Here is a 25,772-nt window from a genome sequence, read left to right as displayed (position 1 = left end):
GAATGCCTCCATAAAACCCATCTGTGGAGTGCTTTTCAGCACTGATCTCCTGCTTGGAACATTTGATGGCCTCAGACTGGATGAGCCAAGCAACGGGGCTCCTCTGGGAGGCTATCCAAACACTGGGAAAACGTCTGCCACAAGAAGAGCTGATAGCCCCCAGGATAGCCTGGCAATTCGCTATTCTAAAGTTGAGGGCTTTTATACCCCGTGGCCCTTCACTACCCAAGGGAGTCTCAGAGTGGCTTACAATCCCTTTCCCTTCCTCTCCTCACAACAGACACCCTGGGAGGTAGGCGGGGCTGAGAGAGCTCTGAGAAGAACTGTGACTGACCCAAGGTCACCCAACTGGCTTCATGTGGAAGAGGAGTGGGGAATCAAACCCGGTTCCCTGGATTGGAGTCCACCGCTCTTAACCACTACACCAATCTCTTAACCACTACACCAAACTGCTCTTAACCACAACTCCAAACTGAGTACAGCTTCTGCCCCAGGGCGTCAAGGTGTCTGCTTTCTCTGTCTGACAGTGTGGAATGCTGTCTGCGCCTTTGTCTGGATTGCATCACCTCTGTAACTATGGAGGGGGGGGGAAGATGAGTGGTGAGAAAATCACAGACACCTTGCTTTACACCTTGTAAATCTTCTCCACCTTACAGGATGTCGTGGGAACGGAGCCTGGCTTCTGCCAGATGGAGGTTGTAAGATCAGTTAAGCCCCCTAGAATGTCTGGGAAGGCCACAATTCTGGGAGAATCCAGATAAAAGGCCGTTAAGGGTCTGATCCTTTGTTTTGTTGTCGGTAGCTGAGACGTCAGTGACCAGGGCCTTAGCCATTCTTCGTATCCATTCCCTGTAGAGGCGGAGGTCTTCATTGGGGGGAAAGTGGGTAGGATCCCCAGTCCTGTCATCCGGCAAGGGCTCTGAATGTCCTTCAAAACTATAATATGCAGCTTCAGACTCCCCTTCACCCAGTTCTGATTCTGCGGCGGAAGGTGCAGCAGAGGTAGGAAATGGCCAGTCATGTCCTCTGGGATCAGGCATGGGCTGAACACGTCCCTGGGGAGGAGGCTGGTAGGCAAAAGACCTATAAAAGGGTGGCCGTGGTGGGTACGACTGTGGCCCAGGCGTGGGCGTGGCAGGTTCAGAAGCTGGATGATGCTCCTGTACTCGCTGACAGACCTGGTCCCACTTGGGTTTGGTGATCCGTCAGGAGACTCAGAATGCAGCAAAGGAGTGTGTGGCGGGGCAAGGATCACCTCGTCAGAAGGCTTCAGAAACATGGGTGCCGAATGCTTCTGCTTCCTCAGAGAGAGTTTTGCTTTTTCCTTGTGTTTTGTCCTCTGCTGAGATTTTTTTGAAGGTGGTTCTGATGCGGCTCATCCCGGAACAGAATGGGAGGCTGATGGCGAACACCATTCCGAGCCTGAGGATGGAACGGCTGGAGCCAACAAACTAAGGATGGGATGCTGTCCGCTGGTCCTGAAGGCTAACCACACCGACGGGGGCCTCAGGGGCAGATCGGAGGTCGGAACTGGCGGGGTGGAGGCCAGGCTGCTGGTGGGCGGTGGCCAGGTTCGAAGGAGCCGAGGTGGGAAAGGCCCTCTCCCAAAGTGAAGCTTGTAAGCGAAAGGCTCTGTCCAGCCTTGCCTTTGGGGTGAACCCCTGGCAGGTCTTACAGGCCCCAACATTGTGGGCTTCCCTCAGGCACATTGAACACAGGCAATGTTCATTGCTGTGGATCATTTTGGTGGCACACTGGGTACATTTTCTGAAAAGGGCTTTTACACTTATGCCCTCTAGGGTGGCGTGCGGAATAGCTCCAGCAAACAGGCGATGGCTGGGGGAGGGTGGAGGGGGTAGGTCAGCAAAAGCTACCTCACCCAAGAGGAACGGCCAAAAATAGTCACGGAAGTCGAGGGGAAACTTGAACTCAGCAGGAGAACAACGCCAGTGGTAGACATGCTCAAAGGACGCAGAAAAAACCTGAAGGTAAGGACTGAGAAAGGACCTCTAAAATGCAGTGGCAAAAGAGGGATTAAGGGAGAGTTGGGCACACGCCTCCGAAGCACGTGATGGTCTGAGTGGGAAAAGGCTCCACAGGGGAGAGGCCCCACCCAGTCCCTAGGGAAGCTAGAATGTCTAGCCACAGGGCTGCCCTGTGCACCTGCAGTCCCAATGTGGGGCTGCACCAAAGATGAGCGATAAAGAGGAAAGAGCATCCTTGGGTAGAGAACTTTCCTTCCCTCTCTCATCTTACTACAAGTTGGGGTCACCCAATGAAGTTGACGGGCAGTAAACTGTGGAATTCACTCAGGCCCACAGCTACAGTGGGACCCCTCAGGGCCCGGCCCCATCATGCACCAGCAAGGCCCCACAAAGCCTTGCTGCAAGAAATAATTTTTAATTCATTCATAAAGTTGTGCTGTGCCACGTGCTTTGCCCTGCCAGTTTCCTGATTTGCTGGTGGTACTCACCAGCTCTCCCTCCCCCTGTGCATTTGGCAGTCTGCTGTGGCCTGTGACTCACTTCATCAACTTCATCACTAAAAGTGCAGCTGATCCTTGAACCCTAGCTGGTAGGCACATCAGACTCATGTGTCAGATTCGGGTGGGCAGCTCTGGAAGGTGGGCTAGGATCTGGGTAAACCCAAGTCTGAATACTCACACATGCGAGCTCTTTCAGTCTAACCTCCCTCACAGGATTGTTGTGAGAACAACATGGAGGAAAAGATAACAATGTATGCTGCTTTGGGGTCCCTGGTTCTGTACTGGTTAGCATTTTTGTAATAAACTTGAAACATTTCAGAGTGATAAACGACCTGTCATAGAATCATAGAGTTGGAAGGGATCTCCAGGGCCATCTAGTCCCACCCCCTGCACAATGCAGGAAATTCACAAATACCTTCCCCCCCACCCCACCCCACTGACTGCTGTTTCATGCCCAGAAGATGGCAAAAAACCCTCCAGGATCCCTGGCCAAGCTGGCCTGGAGAACAATGGCTTCCTGACCCCAAAATGGCGATCGGCATTTCCCTGGGCGTGTAAGAAAGGGCCACGAGAACTAAGCACTGAGGCAACCCTCCCTGCCCTCCCTCTCATGATATGCATGGCTGACAGATGGGCCATCTAGCCTGCTATAAAACAACTATAAAAAACAGGGAGGGAGAAAAATAATAACAAAACAACTTTGGGAAAAATAATGCCTGGTTGTGAGAGGGTACTTCTTGTCGGTTGGGACTGCTCTTCCTAAGGGCGTGTTTCTAGACAGACCAAAACGAGGAGAGAATTTCTGCTGCAGCAGAGAAGGCCTGGTGCCCCAAGACCCACCAGCTTTCTGCCAACTGCCATACACAGGGGCCTTTTATTGCTGAATATGTGGCAGGTTTGTACAGGAGCACACCTAGCGGGATCCCGCATTAGCCATTATGTATGCCCCTCCCACCTGTGTACAGAAACTTGTATGTGAGGTATGTGCACATGTGGTATGCTCAAGATGAGATGAATCCACGTAGCTGGAGTCATCACACTCAGTCCCACTTCCCCTCGATCCACACTGCCTTTTGGGCATATATGGCATGTACACAATGTCATTTTGGTGCAAGATAGCCTAATCAAGGAGAACGCACAAAATAGCACAGAAGTAGCCTGGGCCGAAGGGGAGGGAGTATCCAAGGAAGCATGAGGACAAAAATGGGTGGGATGGACAGTGAGCTGGAGAAAGAAGCCGAAGTAGGAGGAAGTGAAGGAACCTTCCTGGAAATCAGCTCGACTGGGTCTTCCCCCTCCCACCCTATGGGCTTCATAACCCCATCCTACAGCCTGGAGGAGGGAAAATATAATTGGGTCCCAAGTAGGGATGCCAGCCTCCAGGTGGGACCTAGAGATCCCCTGGAATTACAGGTCGTCTCCATTCTACAGGGACCAGTTCCCCAGCAGGAGAAAATGGATGCTTTGGAGGTGGTGGGCTCTCTGGCATTGCTCCCCACTGAGGTCCCTGTCTTCCCCAGGCTTAATCACCAAATCCCCAGGAGTTTCCCAACCTGGCGCTCAGGGGAGGCCGGGCAACCACAGGCCCAAGGGACAAGAGCGGCCTGGTGCTGGTGGCGGGAGGGAGGGAGCATCTCCCGCGGGCTTCCTCTGAGAAACTCTGCATCCTCTCCTGGGGGCAGATCCTCATTTTTAAAAGAGCCCCTCAATCTGTGAACACCCAGGGTTGGCAGGAAGTGAGGAAGAGGGGTGGGAAAGGCTGAACTGATTCCAATGAGAAGAAAAAACCCTCACAATTTTGCAGGCTTCCTCCTGTACCCAATGGCTGCCTTTTCCCGTGATGCTGAATGAGTTCACAGATAAAGAGTCTTCCGCTTCACTACACACATAAAGAAAGGTGTGTGGTTTGCTATTTCCAAAAGGTTATTTTTGGCTGGCTGTTTTGTTTTCTTCAATGCCTAGCGAGGATCTTTTTTGCTCGCTTATTAAATGCCTCACTGGCATTTCCTTACTACTTCCATGCCACTTGTTTAATACACCATTTGACACTCAAGCTTTATAAATGGTGACAAAAGTAGTGCGGAGGCTCTAAAATTAGCTTCTGAGTGAGAAGAATGCTAGAAATAGGTCTCACCAAGGCAATTGCTGAGTTAGGTTCCTCCCCCTGCCTCTTTATGGAACCAGATCTATCTCAGAGAGCTTCCGAACAATCTGAGAATTATGAGCCTCTGCTGATGTCTAAAATGAGAAGTGTTCATTTGGGGACCCATCTTTGGTTCCTGTTCCTGCAAAGCACCCTCCAGTGAGTGATTTAGAATTCGCTGGGTCCTTTGTTTGGTCACCTGAACAACCTCCTCTCCCCATGTGCTGATTTTCGGGCTGGTTCACACATGCAAGAGAAGGAGATGGAATAACAGACCACTTCAGGCTGCTGCTGTTGGATTCTAGCTCTGAATGTTCCTTTGCATAAAAACAGATTTCCAGTTTTGTGGGGTAGGTTGTTCTTATCTAAGAAGAGTCTAACATGGAGGAACATTCCAGATCACAGTCCTCCACGTACACTCTGAAGGGACACCATCCATGCTGTCTCCTCAGGTTTCTGACCACTCACCACCACCTCAGTGCCCTCAACGTGTCCAACAGTCTCGTGAGATCAGACCAAAGTCCCACCCAGTACAGTATGTTTTCCACAGTCACCAACCAGATGGCTGTGAAAAGCCAACAAACGACAACATGGAAGCCCAAGTCCCTCCAGTTGTCCCTCCAACAACTAGCATTCACTGCCTCTGAACACGAATGGACCCATCCTCCACGCATCTATCTATCCCTCTTGTAAAGCCATCTCAGCTAGGGGCAGTTGCTACATCCTGTAAAATAGATTTTATAGGATAACGGTATAAAGAAAAACTTTCCTTCTCTGACCTGAATCTACTGCATGTTAATTTCATTTGGTGAGCCTCATGTTCTGGTATTGGGGGGGTGGGGGCGCTTCTCTCTAGCCAGTTTTACAGTAAGGTAAAGGTTTCCCTTGCTCGAAAGCCAGTCGAATCTGACTCTAGGGATGCGGTGCTCATCTCCGTTTCCAAGCCGAAGAGCCAGCGCTGTCTGAAGATGTTTCCGTGGTCATGTGGCCAGCATGACTAGATGCCGAGGCGCATGGAATGCTGTTACCTTCCCACCGAAGTGGGACCTATTTATGTACTTTCAATTGCTTGCTTTCAAACTGCTAGGTTGGCACGAGCTGGGGCCAAAGACGGGAGCTCACTCCGTCATGCGGCACTCAGGTCTTGAACTGCTGAACTACCAACCTACCGGTCTGCAGTTCAGCATCTTAACCACTTGAGCCACCGCAGCCCTTACTTTTACAGTATGTATATCTAATTCTCAATGTGACCAAATCTCTGAATACTTCAATCCAGAGACTGGAACCATGAACAGAGAAGAAATATCTTTCTGGAAACCTGAAAAAAGCCCCAGGTTTGCAGAAAAAGCTAAAATCTAAAAAAGAATACATTGGGAGGTTAATAACCCCAAAATAATAGAAGCAGCACCTGTAGCTTTAAGAAACCAATGCCTCAGTGGCTGTTGCCAGGAAACCACAACAGTATTGCCAGCTTTCAAGGCTTGGTTTCTGTTGGTAAAAGGCAGGGGGGGGGGGGGGGGGAGGGGGAGGGCCCTTTCCAGGATTGTTTTGGCCTTTCAGGGAGGACGCATCAGGGCCAGCCCCAGTATCAACCAGCAGATGAACTGATACCATGTGACCGGGGCCATTATCAGTCTAATCCATTTCAGAGGCTTGTTGTGAGGATAAAGAGGAGAGGAGAGGAGAAGAGAAGAGATTGTATTTATACCCCGCCCTTCACCACCCAAAGGTGTCTCAGAGCAGCTGACAAACTCCTTTCCCTTCCCCTCCCCACAACAGATACCCTGTGAGGTAGGTGGGGCTGAGAGAACTCTTGACAGAAACTGCTGTTTTTCAAGAACAGCTCTTATCAGAGCTACGGTTTGCCCAAGGTCATCCAGCCAGGTGCAAGTGGAGGAGTGGGGAATCAAACCCAGCTATCCCATATGGGAGTCTGCGCACTTAACCAGTAAACTGTTCGGGGTCCCCATTGTGGAAAAGCAGTGGTATACATTTTATTTATTTACTTACTTATTTATTTGATTTGTACCCTGCCCTCCCCGCCGAAGCAGGCTCAGAGTGGCTTACATTACATAAATGAAATAAATAAAGCAATAAATATAGCAGGAGAGGAGATAAAAGGTTGCTTGGTTGTTGGGTGGGAAGGAGAGGAAGAAATGGGGAAATGTGAGGATATGAGGGTTACCAAGATCAGGAAAAGAGGAAATAGTGTGGGGGTGGGAATTCAGGGGAAAGTGAGGTGCCCTGGCAAATCCTTACAGATTCCATATTGTGTAACTGGGTCTAGCCTGGCCTTGGCGGTGGCCTATACCTAGGGTTGCCAGACCCTTGGTCCCAGCAAGGTTCCCCCCAATTTCCTTCCTGCCACCAGTCAGCTGTCCCGCAGGAGGAAGCCCCGCCCCAAGCCCCACCCCTAAGGGTGACCACCTGTGCCACCCCTACTGCAAGGTTTAAAGGGCCCTCCAGCTGACCAGCGAGAGCACGTGGCCCACCTATCAGCTGGAGGGCTCTTTAAATCTTGCAGGCAGGAGGGATAGGGGTGGCTGCAGCTTGGGGTGCAGGCACATGCGGCCTCCCCCCACTTCTTCCCAAAAGCATTTAAAGGGACCCTTTAAATGCTTTTCAGAACAAGCGGGACTCACACGCCTGCACTCCAACCTGTGAATTTGCAGCTCGGAGTGCAGCTGCGGGCGACCTCCCACCCGCTTCTTCCCAAAACCATTTAAAGAGACCCTTGAAATGCTTTTTGGAAGAAGTGGTGGGCGCCGGTCCCCAACACGATGATGTTACTTCTGTGTGATGTCATTGTGCTGGGGATGGCCCCCCCCCCCCAGTAACCCCCCCCCCCCCAAGTCCCTCGCCAGGGACTTGAAAGGACCTGGCAATCCTACCTACACTGTACAACTGGTCTATAATTTTCCTGGGTAGAGGCTGTCAGGGGTAGGGAAGGAGGAAAAGCCAAAGACAGGATGGCAGATAAAGGTGTTGGCAGGTGGGTGGGAAGGAGGGAAGAAAGAAGGAAAAGGGAAGAATCTATGGGGGCTTTCAGGGAAGGAAAAGAGGAAACAGTGGGGGAGGGGGAATTGAGATGCCCCTCCCAGAACTCCCTGCAGGTCTGCCACTTTCAGTTTTACGATCCTCTCCATCAGGGTCTCCAGCATGACACCCGTGGGGCTTTCAGGGAAGGCTGGTACCTTTCCTGGCACCTACCAAGTGTTTTTAGAAAGTGGCCAGGGCCAGTTGTGGCTTTTGTCCAGAAGGGTTTCTGATTTGCCATTAGATCTGATTGGGTGGGCATATCTTTAAAAGCACTGCTTTGGCAGTGGCTGCCAGCACAGAACAGGGATCTTCACTGTGTGACTGAAGGTATGCAAAGAAATATATTAAAACGATATGTTCATTTTAAAAGGCATCTCTGTTAAACAGAGCTTCGTCCTCAAATGTTGAAGAGTTACTATTAGAAGAAGAAGAAGAGATTGGATTTATACCCCGCCATTCACTCAGGAGTCTCAGAGCGGCTTACAAACTCCTTTCCTTTCCCCTACCCACAACAGACACCCTGTGAGGAAGGTGGGGCTGAGAGAGCTCTTTCCAGAACTGCTCTTTCCAGAACAGCTCTGTCAGAACTATGGCTTGCCCAAGGTCATCCAGCAGCTGCAAGTGGAGGAGTGGGGAATCAAACCCGGTTCTCCCAGATTAGAGTCCGCGTATTTAACCACTACACCAAACTGGCTCTCAGAGTTATGTATAACCTTACTTCCCAACATATAGTAGCTGGCTCCCCGTCCTCTGGTGCCCACCATTTTGTGGCTGGTTCTGCCTCCTGAGGCAGCCATTTTGTGGTTGTGCCCACCACCCAGTGTCAAAACTCCAAAGGTGCCCCCTGGCTCAAAAAGGTTTGGAACCCCTGCTCTATATCCTTTAGACATCTCTTTCCTCAATGGAAAAGGCTAAAGTCTTTCCCAGAAGGGAAGGCAGGGCTGCCACCCAGAACCTGGCCCCTGGCAGGAGATGAGTGTGTGTGTGTGTGTTTGTGCCATCAGCACAACGGCATCTCATCACTTCCAGGGAAAACCCTAACCACATCAAAGAGAAGGTTGGCTTTCAGGAGCCTTGTTAGTATGCCGAGTTCCATGGTATTCACACAGGACAATTTCCTTTCCTTACGTAGCACAATGTGAGGACTTTACCATGTTAGAAAAGCAGATTCACTTGCCAAGACTTCTACCTAAACAAAGCTCTCCCTCCTTTTTTCACCTCGCCCAGAAAGCTGGTAAGCGCTGTAATGAAGCCAGAAAGCAAACTAACGTAAGATGGTTGTGTCCTGGTGTCTCTACAACCTAAATCAAATTCTTGCATCTCTTTCTAGTTTTGGTAAGAAAACTCTGAAGCAATGTGATCAGCCAGATACCAAAGCTGCCATGCTGAATGCAACTAACACACTCTGCAACTGTAGAAAGTTTGGCTATTCACAGCCAAGAGAGAAGCAGTCATAAATCCTTCCTGAATATTGCTATACACACTCAGGATGCCCGGCTGCATGGCTCCTGGCTGCCCTTGTCCCACACTGGGCTTCTTGTCAATCCAAGACACCCGGGGCAGGGGGAGGGGGTGTGGAGGGTTCAGGAAAACTGACCTGGAAGTATGCATCAAAACCAACAGCTCTTGGATACCCTCCTGGGAAATCTAGCAAGATCCCCTCCCCCTCACAGGGTATTGTGTAAGCACTACTTGTATCTCCCCCCCCCCCTATATGTTAACTCAAGGTGAGATTTTAGTTCAGAACATATATAATTTTTTGCTAAGCTTTTCATTCACACTTTAGACGGTGTACTAGGAATAAAAGAACAAGGCTGGTGAAAATGAAGAGTTGGATCCAGGCAGCTTTTTCACTCCATCCTGCCCAGTTTCCCTCTTGACTATGAATCCCCCCCCCCCCATTACCAGCCTGGCCTTTTTTGATGCTCAAAAAGGAATCTTTCCTTCCATTTTCACCAGCTGAAAAGTTGGCTGGATCTAACCTGGCTGGTCGATTCAAAAGGAGGCATGTGGCATTGTCTACTCGAGACTGTGACTCTTTGACACGAGGGCGAAAGGCTTCCCTGCACTGCTAGGAAGGCAGCCCCCACGGCCCACTCTCCCAGCCACTGCTGATCTGCATATGCTAATGCGTTTCAATATATACTCATTAGACCCTGTGCTCATTGACTAAAACTGAGACCCCCGAGCTGGGGAGGAGGGGGAACAGCTGCAGGGCAGAAGGAAGCGGTCCGGCCACAGATGGCAGCCCCTCTCCGTGCCCCAAGACGTCTGCCCCGACGCACAGTCATTTGGATGCACATTTGGTCGAGAGTCTGCAACAGCTGTGCCACTTACCCAAAAGGAACGGATCACTTGAAGTGTCTCTGGCTACAGGTTGCTGGCTGTGTCATTTCCCTGCCAGACGGCACTGAAGCCAGCCTCTCTCGCAATATCATTTTCTTCATTCCCAACCCAGCAATTCATATTCCATTACCCGTCCTACCAAATGACTGGCGTCCATATCAATGGAGTGAAGAAAATGATGACGGTCCTGAAATAGAACTGCACAGCCAGGAACTGTTAAGGCCTTTAATGCGTCATGTTTAGTTGACACATTTCAGCTACAATGGCTCGGTTGGCTGCAGGCTGTCATTCCCTCTCCGGGGAAAAGACTTGGAGGTCGGCTAGATGAGGGGTTTCCAGGTGAACCTGCTTTCACAACAGACTCCCAGTATAAAACACCCCAGAGTCCAGGCCGAAGGGGCTGCCTGAAATGGCAACACGTGCCGCACAAATCTAGACCTCGTGAAGAAATTCTTGAAGCTGGAGGTGGGCCCCTGTACACCTTTTAAAGCTGCTGGAAAAGGCATCCCAGGCACCGAGTTCATCTTCTCTGTCTGTCTCCATCGTTGGAGGTATGCAGGGGTCTTTTTTAAAGAAGCACCACTACACTGGAATGGCCTGCCTAGCTGTGTTCTGGCACCGGTGGAAAACTCTTTTTTTAGGAGGGCTTTCTCTATGAAGGCTGAATTAACGTATTGGGGCTAAGGGATACTGTCCTTGGCTGGGTACCTGGTTTCTATGCTGCTGGTTGGTGCAGCTTTAATCTAGCACAGCTGGGTTACTGACAATACTTATATGTGATTCTAAAGTCTGTTAAAAGTTGTTTCTTCGGACTCATAAGGGATGGCTGGGCACATATAAAACAGAAATGTTGAAATATGATACGACCCGCCCTGACCTTGTGGGACGGGTGGGATACAAGTACGGAAAATAAATAAATAAATAAAATAAAAGTGGTTTGAAAGGTGTCACCACCCTCGGAAACATGTGCAGGAAAAATCAAACACATTTAGAGATGTGAAGGCCCGGAAAAAAAACGGAAAAATTCAGAAAAAAAAACGTTTTTTCCCCTTTTTGTTTTTTTCCCGAAAAATTGGAAAAATTGAAAAAAGAAAAAAAACTGATTATGGAACATTTTATTTTAACATGATGAATAAAATATTTTAAGACAAGGTGTTCAAATATTTTCCAAATCATTTCACAACAGACTCCCAGTATAAAACACCCCAGAGTCCAGGCCGAAGGACTGGTATCAGATAGATCTAATTTCTGTGCACTGAGGACAAGCAAGTCCTAGGTTACAAACTGAACCCTCCAATGCAAGAACAAGATGCATTTCTTCCTTTAGGAGGTGCTATTGTCAGAAGAAAATAAAAAAGTTTCAGTTTTGTTTTTGCATGTGAGTGGGAATTCTGTTTGAAATAATTGTTTGGATACACTATATTTTTAATATGCTAGTTGTGATAATTTCATGCCAAGTAAAAATGTCCATAATCATATTTTATGTTTCTAAAGTAACAGAATGACTTTCAATCTAGAAAAGACAAAAGCTTCAAAATTTCTGGAAATTTTACATCTCTCAACACATTATTTTAGGATGGGGGAGACATGTCCTGGCAGAAGAACATGTGAAAAGGATCTAGGGGGTCTTAGCAGAGAATACACTGAACATGATTCAGCAGTGTGATGTGGTCGCTCAAAAGGCAAAGGAGATTTTGGGCTGCATCAACAAAAGTACAGTGTCCAGATCACGCAAAGGTATCATTTTACTCTGGTCTGGTTAGATCTCACTTGCAGTACTGTGATCAGTTTTGGGCACCATAGTTTAAGAAGGATGTTAACAAGCTGGGACGTGTCCAGAGGAGGGCAGTGAAGACAGTGAGGGGTCTGGAGACCAAGTCCTGTGAGAAAGGCTGAAGAGGTTGGTTCTGTTTAGCCTGGAGAGCAGGTGACTGAGAGGTGATACGACAGCCATCTTCAAGTATCTGAAGGGCTGTCATATAGAGGATGGAGTGGAGTTGTTTTCTGTTGCTCCAGAAGGTCAGACCCGAACCAACGGATTGAAATTAAATCAGAAGAGTTTTTGGCTAAACATTAGGAAGAACTTCCTGACTATTAGAGAAGTCCCTCAGTGGAGCAGGCTGTAATGCTGATGCTGTGACTCATTATGAATCTGGACAGATCATGAGAGGGAGGGCAGGAAGGGAGGAGCCAGGGCTCGGCTCCCGTGGCCCTCTCTCATATGGTCGGGGTAATGCCAATCCCCACTCTGGGGTCAGGAAGGAATGTTCCTACAGGCCGCAGGGATCCTGGAGGTTTTTTGCCTTTCTCTGGGCATACAGCAAGGGTCACTGGGGGAGCAACTGTGAGTTTCCTGCATTGTGCAGGGGGTTGGACTAGATGACCCTTGGGGTCACTTCTGTTTCTGTTGCCTTCATCTCATATTTGCCTGTGCTTTGTTGAAGCCATACAAAAAACCTGCCAGACCTGTCTGACCAGAGGGAAAAGTGGGATGCATGTATATACCACACACAGTGATCCCCCTTTCTAGACCATATGCAGCTCTCTGAAAACATCAACATCTGGCTTCCGCCTTAGAGCCAAACTATACCTGACAAGGGAGACCCATGAAGGGCATTGTTGGACACACACTTGTGTGGGGGGGGGGGGGTCCTGATCTGAATCGATGCCATGGCTGTCAAGCTCGGGCCTCGCCTGCCATAGAATGCTATCCAGCCAAACTCCTGGTCTGTTGCGTGAGGGGTTAACTGCTTTCCTAGATGTGCTTCTTTCACTGTTTTATCTCCCATACCGTTTATCTTCTCTGCCAGGATGGGAGGGGGGGAGTGGATGCTGGTGTGGATGTCTGAGCTTGTGTAGTATGTATGGGACCATGGGAAGCACATGATCTCAGCTTCTCACCTGACCTTGGAATGTAACTGTTAGTTTGCAGGTGTTGGGCTGGCCTGGAGGATAGGCCTAGAACTTTGGCGGGCTGACTGCAAACTTTGATTGGTGGTTTGCATAGGGGGGCTGTCCTGCTTTTGGGATAGGGTCAGACCTGGCATCTGGTGGCCAGTTCTGACACAAAATCAGTCTATGCTTGGAATTTTTTCCCCTCTCAATAAACAAATCTTGCTACAATAAGAGTGTCGTGAGAGTGACTGCATCTAGGACTTGACATAGTGTCAGAACAGCCTTTTTCTCTCGACCTGGCGCACCACGGATGTGATGAGTGCTAGAGAGGAGGAGACTGAAACACAGACCCTCCCAAAGTTACCTGATGGCAAGGGGGGCACTGTGCCGCCTGGAGGGGAACCCCGGGGCCCTGATGTGAAGCCAAAGAGCCAACGAGCAGAGATGGGATGGTGGGATGCCCCAGACTGGGCTACTCACTCTCTTGGAGTGACAGGATGACGATTGGTGCCGGGTCTCGGGAGTGTTCCAGGATGACCCCGAGCGCCTGAAGGCCGTGAGACATCGGCTGGAGGAAGCTGACATAGAGCCTGTCTGGCAAGAGCTGAAGACCGGCAAGAGCACATGCAGGCAGATATTTCTCAGTATGTATCCCCATGTCAAGTGTGCTTAATGGGGAAGGGGGGGGGGATCCCCGGGCTGTTGCAGGACTTGACAATGGCAAGAGGGAAGGGTGGTTGACTCTTTGTCACGCATCATTTTCCTGAGTGGAAATGTCTCCACCCAGCTGCTTTAAAGTTCATTAGGGATAAAAGACAGGCACGATGGGGAACCTGAATTTCTTCTACCAGGGGTTACAACAATCCAGGGGCATGATTCCTGATCAAGGAAATGGCAGAGGGGGGGAAACTGATGAAATCCCAATCCATATGAACCATGGATGTGAGAGAGTTTGGCTCCTGTCCTGCAATCTGCAAACCATTCCTCAGCAGTGCCTTTTAATTTAATGAGGCAACTCCTGCAGAAAGGTGGAAAGCAGGACATCATCCTGTACTGTCTACGGATTTAGCACTGACTAAAAGAGAAGCAGAAGAGAAATACACATACATGCGCGTATATCTATTTTCCAGTACACCCTCTATTTGTTTCATTCTGTACTTCTAAGTATTATTGGAGATTCATACAGGAAAATGTAGTTTCCAGCAAGAAAATATAAATGAACAACCCAGCTAGTCATCTAGGAACAACCATGAGAGCTTTGCACATTAAAGTTAATGGACTCAAAGCATTCGGATTGCCTCCTTATGCAGCTGCACCTTTGCAGTCCAGCTCTGACATCTCAACACGTAGCGTTAAAAAAAGGACCTGTTATTTTAGTTTCAGATGCACATTGTGCAGAGAGGAACAATGCAAGGGATATTATTTCAGAGCCCTGGGAAAAATTAGCAAGTCAAATATTGAATCAGCCTCTAGCATATGCTAAGGAGATTGCTTTGATCTTATCCAGACTAAAAGCCCTATTATTGAATTTAAAGTCTGTGAACACATCTCAGACTGATATATAAAGCCTATCTGAATGCAAGTTTGAGAAGCAGAAGATGTTTGACAAAGGCAGGGGGGCAAAGAATATTTTAGCTGAAAACTTACTGCATGGGGGCAGCTTCTTCTAGATCCCCTCCCTCAGCAACCTGAGGCAACAGGCTTTTTTTCTTTTCTTTTTGTAAGAGCAGCCCCAACGCAGAGCGGTCCAAGGATGTAACCATTTCACCTCTGGCACAAGGGAGACGAAAACTCTCTCTCTCGAAGGAGTCCTAACTGTGAAATAACAAGGCAGAGAGCTGGGGGAAGACACAGCCTCTCTGGGGTATCCTGTGGGGCGCATTTAGCAGCGAGCTTCCAGTGGGAGACAACCTCTGAAAAGATGTTGGGTGACCTTTGGAAACAGTCAACCTGCATCACGAGCGAACTGGGGAGGTTAAATGGCCCCGCACCAGGGGCCACTCAGTTCAGCTGGGCCAACAATAGACAGATTAATCTTGAAAATCTTACACAGTCACATCAAACCTGGTGCAGGCAGCCTTGCCCTATTCTCACCAGCTCAAGGTTGCTGGTGTAGACAGACCACATCACTTGCAGCATGGCAGCATCCCTGTATCGCGCAACGGCAGAGCATCTGCTGTGCATGCATTACATTCCAGTTCGATCCTTGGCACTTCCACTTCAAGGATCTCAGACTGCGAGCACCAAGAAGGACAAGACACCCGGGAGAACGGCTATCAGTCAGAGGAGACAGCACGGACCTCGATGGCCGGGGGGTCTTCGTAGACTGAGGCACCCTTCACACACTCACACAGGGTCTCTGAGGTTTACCAGATGGTGCTCCAGCGTCAATGAGTGCTGCTGATACCATTTTGAATGCTAGAGGACCTGGCAGTATATGTTTAAAACTGTGGTTTTATTCAGTCAGCAACAATCCATGAAGGACAGACACCCCACCATGTCCAGGGAAGATAGAAAGGTGCTCCTCATAAGCTGAACGCATGCCAAGAAAACTTACCATTTTGTTATTGATTTCATGAAAATGGATTTCACAGACTTTTTCGACCACATCTTCATTTTCAAAAGTTACAAAGCCAAATCCTATTTAAAAAGAGAGAGAGAGAGAGAGAGGCACATTAAATGGGGGGGGTCTGCTTTCTGTTGGGTTTCCTGCAAAACATTCTTGAGGTGTTGTGCACACAGGCGTGTATTGACAAATCAGTGTGTGTGTTTGTGTCAGACATTCTTATGATTAGTGTGGATTAAGTCAACCGGAGGGGGGCTGCCAGAGTTGGTAGTTATATATTTCCCTCCATCCTCTAATTTTCCTATAAATTTAAATAGTTATTTGCCTGGGATAGGGTAGATGAAACATGACATAAAAAGGACAATAAATCTCTGCTGCCGCTATAGCTTTATGAGCCATAATTTCCCTCATAGCTTTTCCACCTGTCCATGAAGCTGCAGAGGCTCCAGCAGTAGCTTAAACCCCGTGGGACTCTCCCCATTATGGACCTCTCATTAAGCAGCAAGGGGCGGGAGGGAAAGGGTCATCAGCAGAAAAGGAATACTGATGAATCATCCGTTAGCAGGCGGCGGTGGCGGTGGCAGGGAGGCGGCAGCACTGCTTTTACAAACACGCTCTGAGCAAGTACATGCCTCGGAGAAAAAACACACGCACAAAATGGCTCGCCTTTTATTTATGAGGGTTAAGAGAGACCAGCTTTGCTCTCCCTGGAAAGCAGTCGGGATAATCAGCGAGCCTTGGATCTCTGCGGGTCCCAGGCTGTCCTTTCCCTCACTGCGGCAGTTCAACCCTACGGGTCAGCCAAGAGGTGGCTATTTGTCTCTTTTCTTCTTGAATTACTTCCTCTAATACCTCATCAGGATATCCTGAGGCCTTTAAGGGACTATGAAAGTTGAAGACCTCTCCATCAGCTCACTCATCTTTTCCACACTGCGGCTTCAAACGCTGCACCTGATTCAGGCCAGTTTAAGGTTGTTTGATGCCTGCTGTCTGCCCGTCAGCTAAACGCTGTGTTTACCGTGTCAGGCCTTCCCCGTGCCAGGCAAAACCAAGCCGAAGGTTTTTGGCAGCCAACGCCAAGTCTGCATAATGATTCCCACACATGTCTCTTCAGGGGAGCAGGCGAGGGCGGGGGAAATCTATTGTCAAGTTTCTGGCTCCCGCTCAATGAAGGAATAAATATAGAAACCCATTAAAATAAAGTGACAGCTCCCCAAGTGAACCTATAGAACAGAGCCTGATTCCCAAAATAGTGCCATGAGAAACTTGGCAGCTACTAACAGGACAGAAATTCAACACACAACAGACTCACAGGCTTTGCTCCACGTGGTCAGGGGGGCTCAGAAAAGAAACCATAAAACTGCCTGACGGTGACCCTCTTCTGCAAGAGGCCCTGCCTCTCTCGAGGGACTGTGAGCGCCTGTCAGAGACAGGGTCTTTCAGGCTGTGATGCCTTGCCTGTGGAACCCCCCCTTCACACACACACACACACACACACTCATTCACCTAGCATTTGCTGCTGATGAGGTTTGGGAACCATATTCTAGCTTGCCCACACTGTGAAAACGCATGCTTGGGGTTTTTGCTCACGGCTTCTTCCCTTGCTCCCCTGGGCTGGTTTTAATGTTGGCTTTGCTTCCTTGTATGTTTGGCTCAGGCCCCGGTCACACGCGCAGGAAACTGCGGGGGAGAAGTGTGGCTGTTTGCCCCGGGGCAAACTAACACGCAGTAAAGTGATCATACCTCCTGTGGAGGTTCTGTGGAGGTACCGTGGAGCTTCCGTGGTTACGGAGAGGCGTCGATCACAACACATGCCTGCGCGCAACGAAGAAGCGCGCGGCGCGGCGAACTGGGTTTCTTTTTTTGTGTACACTACGAATGCGCATGCTCCGTTGAGTGCTTATGCGCAACCACGGAGACTTGGGGAAAAAAAAACCTTCTTCGCAAGGGGACATGGACGGGCGCCGGATGCCACCGGAAACGCGATCAGACGCCCGCCCTTGCCCCGCAGTTTCCGGAAACTAGTACCTCCGAGGTACTAGTTTTTTGCTCCGTTTTATCGGCGGTTCGCCACAGTTCAACCACGGGAGCTCTACGCTCCCCAGATGTTGCCGTGTGATCGTGCCAGGTAACTCCGCCTCTCTTCCGTCTATTTAGCGTGGCTTCTGCTCCGTGTGAACGGGGCCTGAGACAGTTTTAGTCTTCTCATATTCTTTTTCTTAAATCAGTAATTAAAACACATAAGAAAAAATGTATATTTCTGCCAGAATACTCATACAGGCAGAATTTCAAAAATGCCACTTATTAATAACATTTTACCTTATACCATTCTTTCCCCTTGCTTTATCTATTACAGTGTCTGGTTTAGCTGGATTCCAAACAGGCTGTTTGAGCACTGATGGAGTAGCAGGCACCTTCCCAATAACAGAGTTTACTTGTGGATGGCTTTCACTGTGTTATTGGATATCACTGTCTAAGAACTACTTTAAGAACTATATTCTTAGCTTGATGCCTCTCATCCCCAGCTCCCCACTTATGAAGCAGGGCAAGGCATTGCAGTTAAAATCCCCGGAGAGACCCAGATTCAAACCCCCACTCAACCAGGAGGCTCACTGGTGACTCTGGGCTGGCTGCTTTCTCTCAGACTCTCCGGCCTCACAAGGTCATTATGAGAATACAAGAGTGGAGGAGAGAACACTCTATGGTGCTCTCAGTTCCTTGGGCAAGATAAAAATGTAATAAATAAAATGTCATGATGAAGTAACACAAGTATTTAAAATAAACCAATACACAAGATCAGTCGTAGGAAATAATTCACACAAATAACTCTCTGTAGAGTTACAAAAGGAAAAACAGGTCCATATTCCCAAGTAGTTTACAAGCTATAATTAAAAAACGGGAAACAGTCGAGTGGGAGATGGATTGGGGAGGGGGGATACAGATGGCTCTGAATAACACAAGCCACATTTACAAGCCCGCCTTTTTACCTGCCCTCTCCTCTCAGAGCGCCATGGCGCCATCACAGTTTGTCAGAACACGTGGGGGTGGGGGGAGTGGAGTGGCTCCTTGCCCTGGGCTCACGGTGAGCCCACTGAAGGACAGCTGGGGAGAGCCTCAACCTTGCCTGCCCCCAAGTAGTTACTTCACTTGTAAAAGTTGGACTAGAAACCATATTCAGTATGAAGCTGCATTTTTCAGTGGCTGAACCATATTTTTAAAAATCTAGCTCAGTTTTTAAAAATTTTCAGCTTTAACAAATTCCCTTTTTAAAAAGCTGGTTTAAAATAATATCTGCAGTTAATGCAAACATGCACGCCGTTAAAACTGAACTCGTGACCCTCTTATGAACTTATGACAGGCTGCTTTTCTAAGCAAAGCAAGAACTGCGGAGAAAACATCTTATTCAGACATAATACAACAGAATGGCTCTTGTTATTTGCATTATAATAGCTTGATACGAAAGATCAGGGACCAGCAAGACACACAGCTCCGCCTCCCCCTTGCTACCCACCCACTGAACTATCTGGCCGACCTGTTTTGCACCCGGGGATTCCCTGACCTCCGCAATTGGCTTGGCATTCTAATTATAAACCTCAGTCAAATAACATTTACCTTCCACCTCATGGAGAACATCTATTTGTTTCCATCAACCTTTGCTTTTGAATGACATTATTTGTGTTTTCACAGGGAGAGGGGGCAGACTGAAGCAGAAAGAACCACTGGAAAGAAGCGGCACCTGCTAGTGGAGAGTCCAGCCAACAACCGGCCCGCTAAGTCCTGCCAAGACCTTATTTGGAGCGCTAAGCAACTAAGTGATCTAAAAATAAGCCAGGCATTGTAGATAATTTTCTAAAATAGCAAAAATATTACATTGAATATTTAAGAGATTTATGCCCTCTTAAGTTCTATAGAGGCTCTGTCCCATTTTAAATCAACATATTTTATGGTTACAGCAAATAATCTATTAGGCACCTCTATTCAGGAACAGTGAGATTCGAGCCCAGCAGGACCTTACAGAGCAACAAGATTTTTTGGGGGGGAGGGGGGGAGATGAGCTTCAAGAGTCAAAGCTCCCCTTGTCAGATCTGGCTCTGCTGCACTGCAGACCCACGTGGCTTCCCTCCCAAACAATCTGTTTAGGAAGTAGCTAACTAATAAATGGGAAATGTTGGTTTAAATTGGCCTTTCCCCCTTGGTGATTTAAAAATTTCCTCCATTAAAAACCAATCCCATTGGAATTTCTTGTATTGTTTTAATCTATTGTAACTTGGAGATTGTTCAATCAAAGTTGGCATATAACTCATTAAATTAAACTGACCTAGTTTGTACACAACAACATCCTACCTGGCAGAACCCCCCCCTCCCCCGAAGTAATTGCTGAGGAGAAAGCACTCATGAGGATTCTGAATATACCAGTTTCACTGATAAACTTCAGTCTGACAGTCAATAATTTAATGTTCAACCGTGTGTGTGTGTGTGTGTGTGTGTGTGTGTGTGTGTTAAATGCCCTCGATTAATTTCTAACTTACGGCGACCCTATGAATGAGTGACCTCCAACGCATCCTATCATTAACAGCCTTGTGCTCAGGTCTTGCCAACGGAGGGCCTTTTTGTGCCTTCCTTGATTGAGTCGATCCATCTCATGTTGGGTCTTCCTCTTTTCCCACTGCCTTCAACTGTTCCTGGCATTGTTGTCTTTTCCACTTTCTCATAATGTGACTAAAGTATGACAGCCTCAGTTTAACCATTTTAGCTTTTAGGGAGAGTTCAGGCTTGCTTTGATCTAGAAACCCGCTGATTTTGTCTTTTTTGGCAGTCCATTATATCCGTGAAACTCTCCTCTAACCCCACAATTCAAAGGAATCAACTTTCTTCACTGTCCAGCTTTCACGCCTGTACAGAGTAATGGGGAATACTGTGGCATGAATTAGCTTGATCTTGGTCGCCAGCCACCCATCCTTGCGCTTCAGGATCTTCTCTAGCTCCTTCCTGGCCGCCCTTCCCAGTCTCCGTCTCCTCCTGATTCCTTGGCTGCAGCCTCCCTTTTGGTTGATGATGGAGCCAAGAAACAGAAAATCTTTAACAATTATCTACCAGTTAGGTTACTGCAAATCTCCATCGCAGTACTACACAGAGAATCTTATCAGGTTGCAGTTTAGTAAAACACAAAAATAAAAGCATCCCCAAGGTAAAAACAAGGCAAGACAGGGTGCTTGTAGACTCTCTGCATGTATTTTGCCTGGTACAGCAGAGGTAACTAATTCTAAATGTTTCACTGGAATTGTCCAGACCAACCACTAACGGTTCAATAGATTTCCCCTAGATTCATTAACAGTATCACAGCACAGCAAATAATGGCAGATTGTCTTGATTCACCTGATCTCAGAAATGCAACACCACTGGTTCAAAGCAATCCCAGTATCATCCCTCAAGATATGAAATAGGCTTGGAAGGAGCATCTGTTGTCCTTACACCTGCCCTTTCCCTCCTCTCACACCTGTCTGCACAATTACAGCTCCCAGCACCAACCAACAGCTGCTGCATTCACTTCTAAAGGTGGCCTGACGACAAAAAGCTACTCATGTTGACTGTGAACTCCGGGCACTTCTTAGATACTCAGCAATCCTTGCACTCTACACTATCGACACATGGCAGAGTTATTAAAAATGACTAATTTTTAACCTTCATGTAGAATGAACTCATGCCTCAGACTGACTCCTAGAATTAATTATTGTGCCACATTTGCAAGTGGCCATTGAGGAGAGCTGCACACTTGTTGAGATCTGAAATAAGAAGGGAGATATCTGCCCTGATGTGGATGGCCCGGGCCCAGAAGCAAAGCAGGGTCAGCCAAGGGAGCTCACTAAGGACGCCCAGGGCTGCTAGGCAGAGGCAGGCAATGGCAAACCACCTCCGAACGCCTCATATGCCTTGGGAAATCCTGCTGGGGTTGCCCACAGGCCAGCCGCCACGTGACAGCGGTGCCCCACCACCACCACCACCCCCCATGGACTTTACATCACATCTGGACCTGGGCATAGAACACATTCAGTTTGGCTCCCGAATGAGTCATCTCAATCTGAACTATGGTTGGTTTGCGCAAATGTACATTATGAAGCGGTTACTAGATCTAGAACAGATGTGGTTTATACAGCACAGTGGACTCTGTATCAGCCTAGGTAGGCTTCCAAGTCCTTCCTAGCCCTGTCAAGCTGCAGTAACCCAGTAGCATTTCAAGGCAAGAGATGTTCAGAGGTGGCAGGCCCTTGTGGCAGCGGGGTTTCTCCAAAGAGACTGTTCCCATCTCGTCCTTCCCTTTATCTGCCTTCACACCCATCCTATTTAACTGCTGTGCAGCCATGCCTGCCGCTTTGACAGTCAGACTTTGTGTGATCTGGTTGACTTAATAGGACATCCCAGGAATTTTGGAGACTCTAGCGAGTTAACTCATTATTGGTATGATTAGAGCAGCATACCACAGGGATCCACGTTTTGCCCAGCCCTAGAAGGTCCAGTCCTGCAAGTCATTAATTGCTTGATTGCCAGAAACATCTTCATCATTAGAATCTCATTAGCAAATAATGCAGCGAGGATTTCACTTTCAATTCCCCCCCCCCTCAGCCTTCAGCTGCCAGTAACAAGAAGCGAAAGGGCATTTATAGGAGATTAGACTTAATCATGCATAACAATGCCAGAAAGTCCACCACAAATCATTACCACTTCCCAGCTTCGGAGCTACTTGGCCCCTTTCCCTCAGACCTGAGAAAAAACCCATTCTTCAGGAAACTAGCCGTCTGCTACAAGAGAGATACAGATCTGGCTCTATTTAGAGAGAACAGGAAGAGAATATTTTTAAAGTTGTGAACACTCATTTTCAGGTTTTAAAAGGTCTGCCCTATTTTCAAACATATCTGGCTTCTTAGATCTAGGTGGGCAGCTGTATTGGTGGCTTCTCAGGCCTTGGCCTTCCCTAGGCCCATAAATACATGGCTTTCTGAGGATCGATCCGTGAAGAGGGAGCTGCAGTGTGAAAAGCGCCAGGGATAGGGTTGCCAGGCTCCAGGCGGGGCCTGGGGATCTCCTGCTTTCACAACTGGTCTCCAGCCGAGAGAGATCAGCTCCCCTGGAGAAGATGGCTGCTTTGGAGGGTGGACTCAATACCATTGGACCCTGCTGAGGCCCCTCCCCTCCCCTAACCCCACCCTCTCCCGGCTCCACCCCAAAGTAGGGTTGCCAAGTCAGAAGTGGCGCTGGAGCGGGGGACTCCAGCGCTGCTTCAGGAGTGTGCGCATGCGCCGCAACCCCGTCACCCGGAAGTGACGCGACCACGCCTGGCACACTGGGGGCGGGGCCACGCCCATCCGAGGGAAAACCATAGAGTTTTCCCTCAGATGACTGTGGCCCCGCCCCCAGCGTGCATGGCGAGGTCACGTCACTTCCGGGTGACGTGCACGTTGCGTGCTTTGGGGGTGGGGTTCCCCCGGGGCCCGATCCGCCGCCGGCAGGAAATGGGCCTCTGGGGCGGGGGTTTCCCCGCCCCCCCGGGGGGACTTGGCAAGCCTACCCCAAAGTCTCCAGGTATTTTCCATCCCTGACCTGGCAACCCTAGCCAGGGAGGAGCCTGCCCACCCTCTCTCTCCCTCCCCCCACCCCCCAGATTTCCCAGTGCCCCATCAACCAAAATTTCCTGACGATGCCCCTGAGCACACATAACTTTCTCTTCTTCCATTTTATCCTCACGACAACCACACTGTGAGGTAGGTTAACCTCAGGTCAGCCAACAAGCCTCAGGACTGAGTGAGGATTTGAACCTGGGTCTCCCAGAGCCCAGTATAATACTCTAATCTGATGGGTTCGTTTAATCCACTGCTGCCATTCCAAGTATGTAATATCATCCTTGAATGCCCCCTTATTAACTAATTTATTAATTAAATATTTATATGCTGCCTTTCCCACAAACCGACTCACAGGTAACAAGCCTGTAAAACAAACAGACAAGACAAGACAAACCCAGTTGTACCACATCCTTGCAAATTCATATTCTCATGAAATTCAGAGCAAAATGGCCTGCCTAAAAAAACAGCCTCACATTTCTTACAGAAGGTAGACAGGTCACAGGGGCCCCGTTCACACCTGTAGGGGTAGGGCATTCCACAAAGCTGGCACTGCCCGCATAAGTGCAGGTGCTGAAGTGAGGCTGGAAGGGGGCATTCAAGCAAGAGAGGGATCTGGAAAAGTCTGAGGAGGCAAGAAGGCTCATAAAATATCAGGACACAAAACCAGCACTCTATACAAGACTACTTGCATAGGCATAGATATGTGAAACAGGGATCCCATCCCCAGGTACAGGCTCCATGAGAGCTTTGTGCCCAACAGTCACCAGTCAACTCCGCATTGTTAGGCTCCTCCTCATTGTTAGGTTTGCTGTGTGCACCTTTCCAAGAGCCTGGGAGAGAAATCTAGGATTTTATCCTCAGGACAGCCTGAGGAACACAAAACAGCTCTCCTGCACTTGGTGTCAGAAGCTACTGCAAGTGAGGAGAAGGGACTGCCTAAAACACTAAAATCCTGAGTGCCCCCCTTTGACCTACAAAGTTCTGAATGACCCCTAAGATTCGGATATTGCCCCCCTGTACCACCCTTGTCCTAACCACTATACCACACTGGCTCTGCAAGCAGACATCTAGGGTGGTGGACACTGCAGGATCGCTGCTTTGGCTGTGTCTTTAAAAACGACGACTCAGAAGCGCAAGTTAGTCACACTTATGAATCTGTGCGTTTCAAATAGTCCAAATTAGTTTTGAGTAAAGAGAGCAGTTTGAGAGAATTAGCTTACCAACTCCTACAATTTAACTTATTACAGGCAACATAGCATTCACACAGCCCTTGCCTACCCACCCGTAGCACTGAACAGTCTGTCTCTGTTAGTGAAATGCAACATAACAGGATTAATGGCTGCACAAGGGTCTCTTTTTGTTTCTATCTGTGGCAGCCCTTTATTTTCTCTCTCCTCCTCTTCTTTTAGCCAGCAACAAACTTGCTATGTTTTCTAAATGACTGGGCATTAACAAATATTAAAAGCAATGAAAAATATGAACAATCAATGGGAGCAGCTGACCCCAGGATCTGTGTGTGGTTCTCCTCATCATGAACCTCATGATACAAACTAGTTCGGCAAACAGGGAGGTCTATGAAGTTTCGTGGTTCATGCGGCCCCACGAACGAAAACGAACCTAGATTTTTCCAGTTTGTGCCCATCCCTAATCTCCATCTCAGTAAGAAAATGAGGTGACTATAAGCCTCACAAATTGCATTATGAGGACAGTCAAATTACAGTCACCTACACTGTGCTTTAGAGACTAGGAAACAATCCTCCTAGAAATTTGGCACAAACTGCATAAGGGGAAACAAGAGCTGCACACACACATGCACAGAGGGTGGGAAATGGCCAAGGAGTCCACAGGAGCCTGGTACGGTATGGCCTATAAGCTTACCATGCTAGGACCCACTGCCACTAAGAGTCAGCCTGATTCTCCCCTCCCCACGCAAAGATTCCCTTTGAGTCCCCTCCAAACCTAACCTAAGCGACGTAGAACTATAGGCCCCACCTGGTTCCCCACCCTTCAGCTGGAGTTTTAGGACCTATTTATGTCATTGTTATTTTTTTCTTCCATGGCTTATGAGACTGCATGCATATAAGATGAGATGCTGTGTGTGTGCAGGGGGTATGTGGGGGCAAGTTTCAAGAGACATTAAGTCTGGGCTGAGCCCTCCTGGTAAACAGCACAGATAAGTGGGCCATCCAGATTAGGGTTGGCAGGCCCAATCTTCTTCCCAATGGGGGGAATTGGGGGGGGCATGTCATGAGGGGGAGGGGCCATCCTAACGAGATGACATCTTGCAGAGTGATGTCATCGTGTCAGGGATGGAGCGCCATGCGTGCCCCCCCCTTTACCCAACCATTTAAAAGGAACCTTTCCTTTAAATGGCTGGGGGGAAAGCAGGCACCGCATGCAGGGTGGGAGTGGGTGCCCCCACTTGAAAAGAGTGGGCGCCAGTGTTCCCTCTAAGCTGAGTTAGTGTGAGCTAGCTCACCATTTTTTAGCCTCCGGCTCACACATTTTTGTCTTAGCTCAGGAAGGATGGCTCCAGAGCAAAGTAATTTATGCAGTAGCCAAATTGCTCGCTCGCCACTTTAATGCCAGTGGCTCACAAAGTAGAATTTTTGCTCACAAGGCTCCACAGTTTAGAGGGAACATTGGCGCCCTGGCACCTGCCCTGCAAGCCACGAATTAATG

General features: G+C 48.6%; 1 protein-coding gene across 1 annotated transcript in view; it reads right to left on the bottom strand.

Annotated features, from left to right (window-relative positions):
* MSI2 (musashi RNA binding protein 2) overlaps positions 1 to 25,772 on the bottom strand; it is a 570,680-nt gene that overhangs the window by 139,086 nt on the left and 405,822 nt on the right. The window contains exon 6 of the mRNA XM_015421923.1: positions 15,466 to 15,548. Within this exon, the coding sequence (XP_015277409.1) occupies positions 15,466 to 15,548 (83 nt within the window). The remainder of the gene's footprint in view (positions 1 to 15,465; positions 15,549 to 25,772) is intronic.

This window comes from Gekko japonicus, unplaced genomic scaffold (assembly GCF_001447785.1).
Source record: "Gekko japonicus isolate JY-2015 unplaced genomic scaffold, Gekko_japonicus_V1.1 scaffold43, whole genome shotgun sequence".
Classification (NCBI taxonomy): Eukaryota; Metazoa; Chordata; class Lepidosauria; order Squamata; family Gekkonidae; genus Gekko; species Gekko japonicus.
Note: the sequence above shows the minus strand (reverse complement) of the source record. Positions and strands in the feature narration are given on the sequence as shown.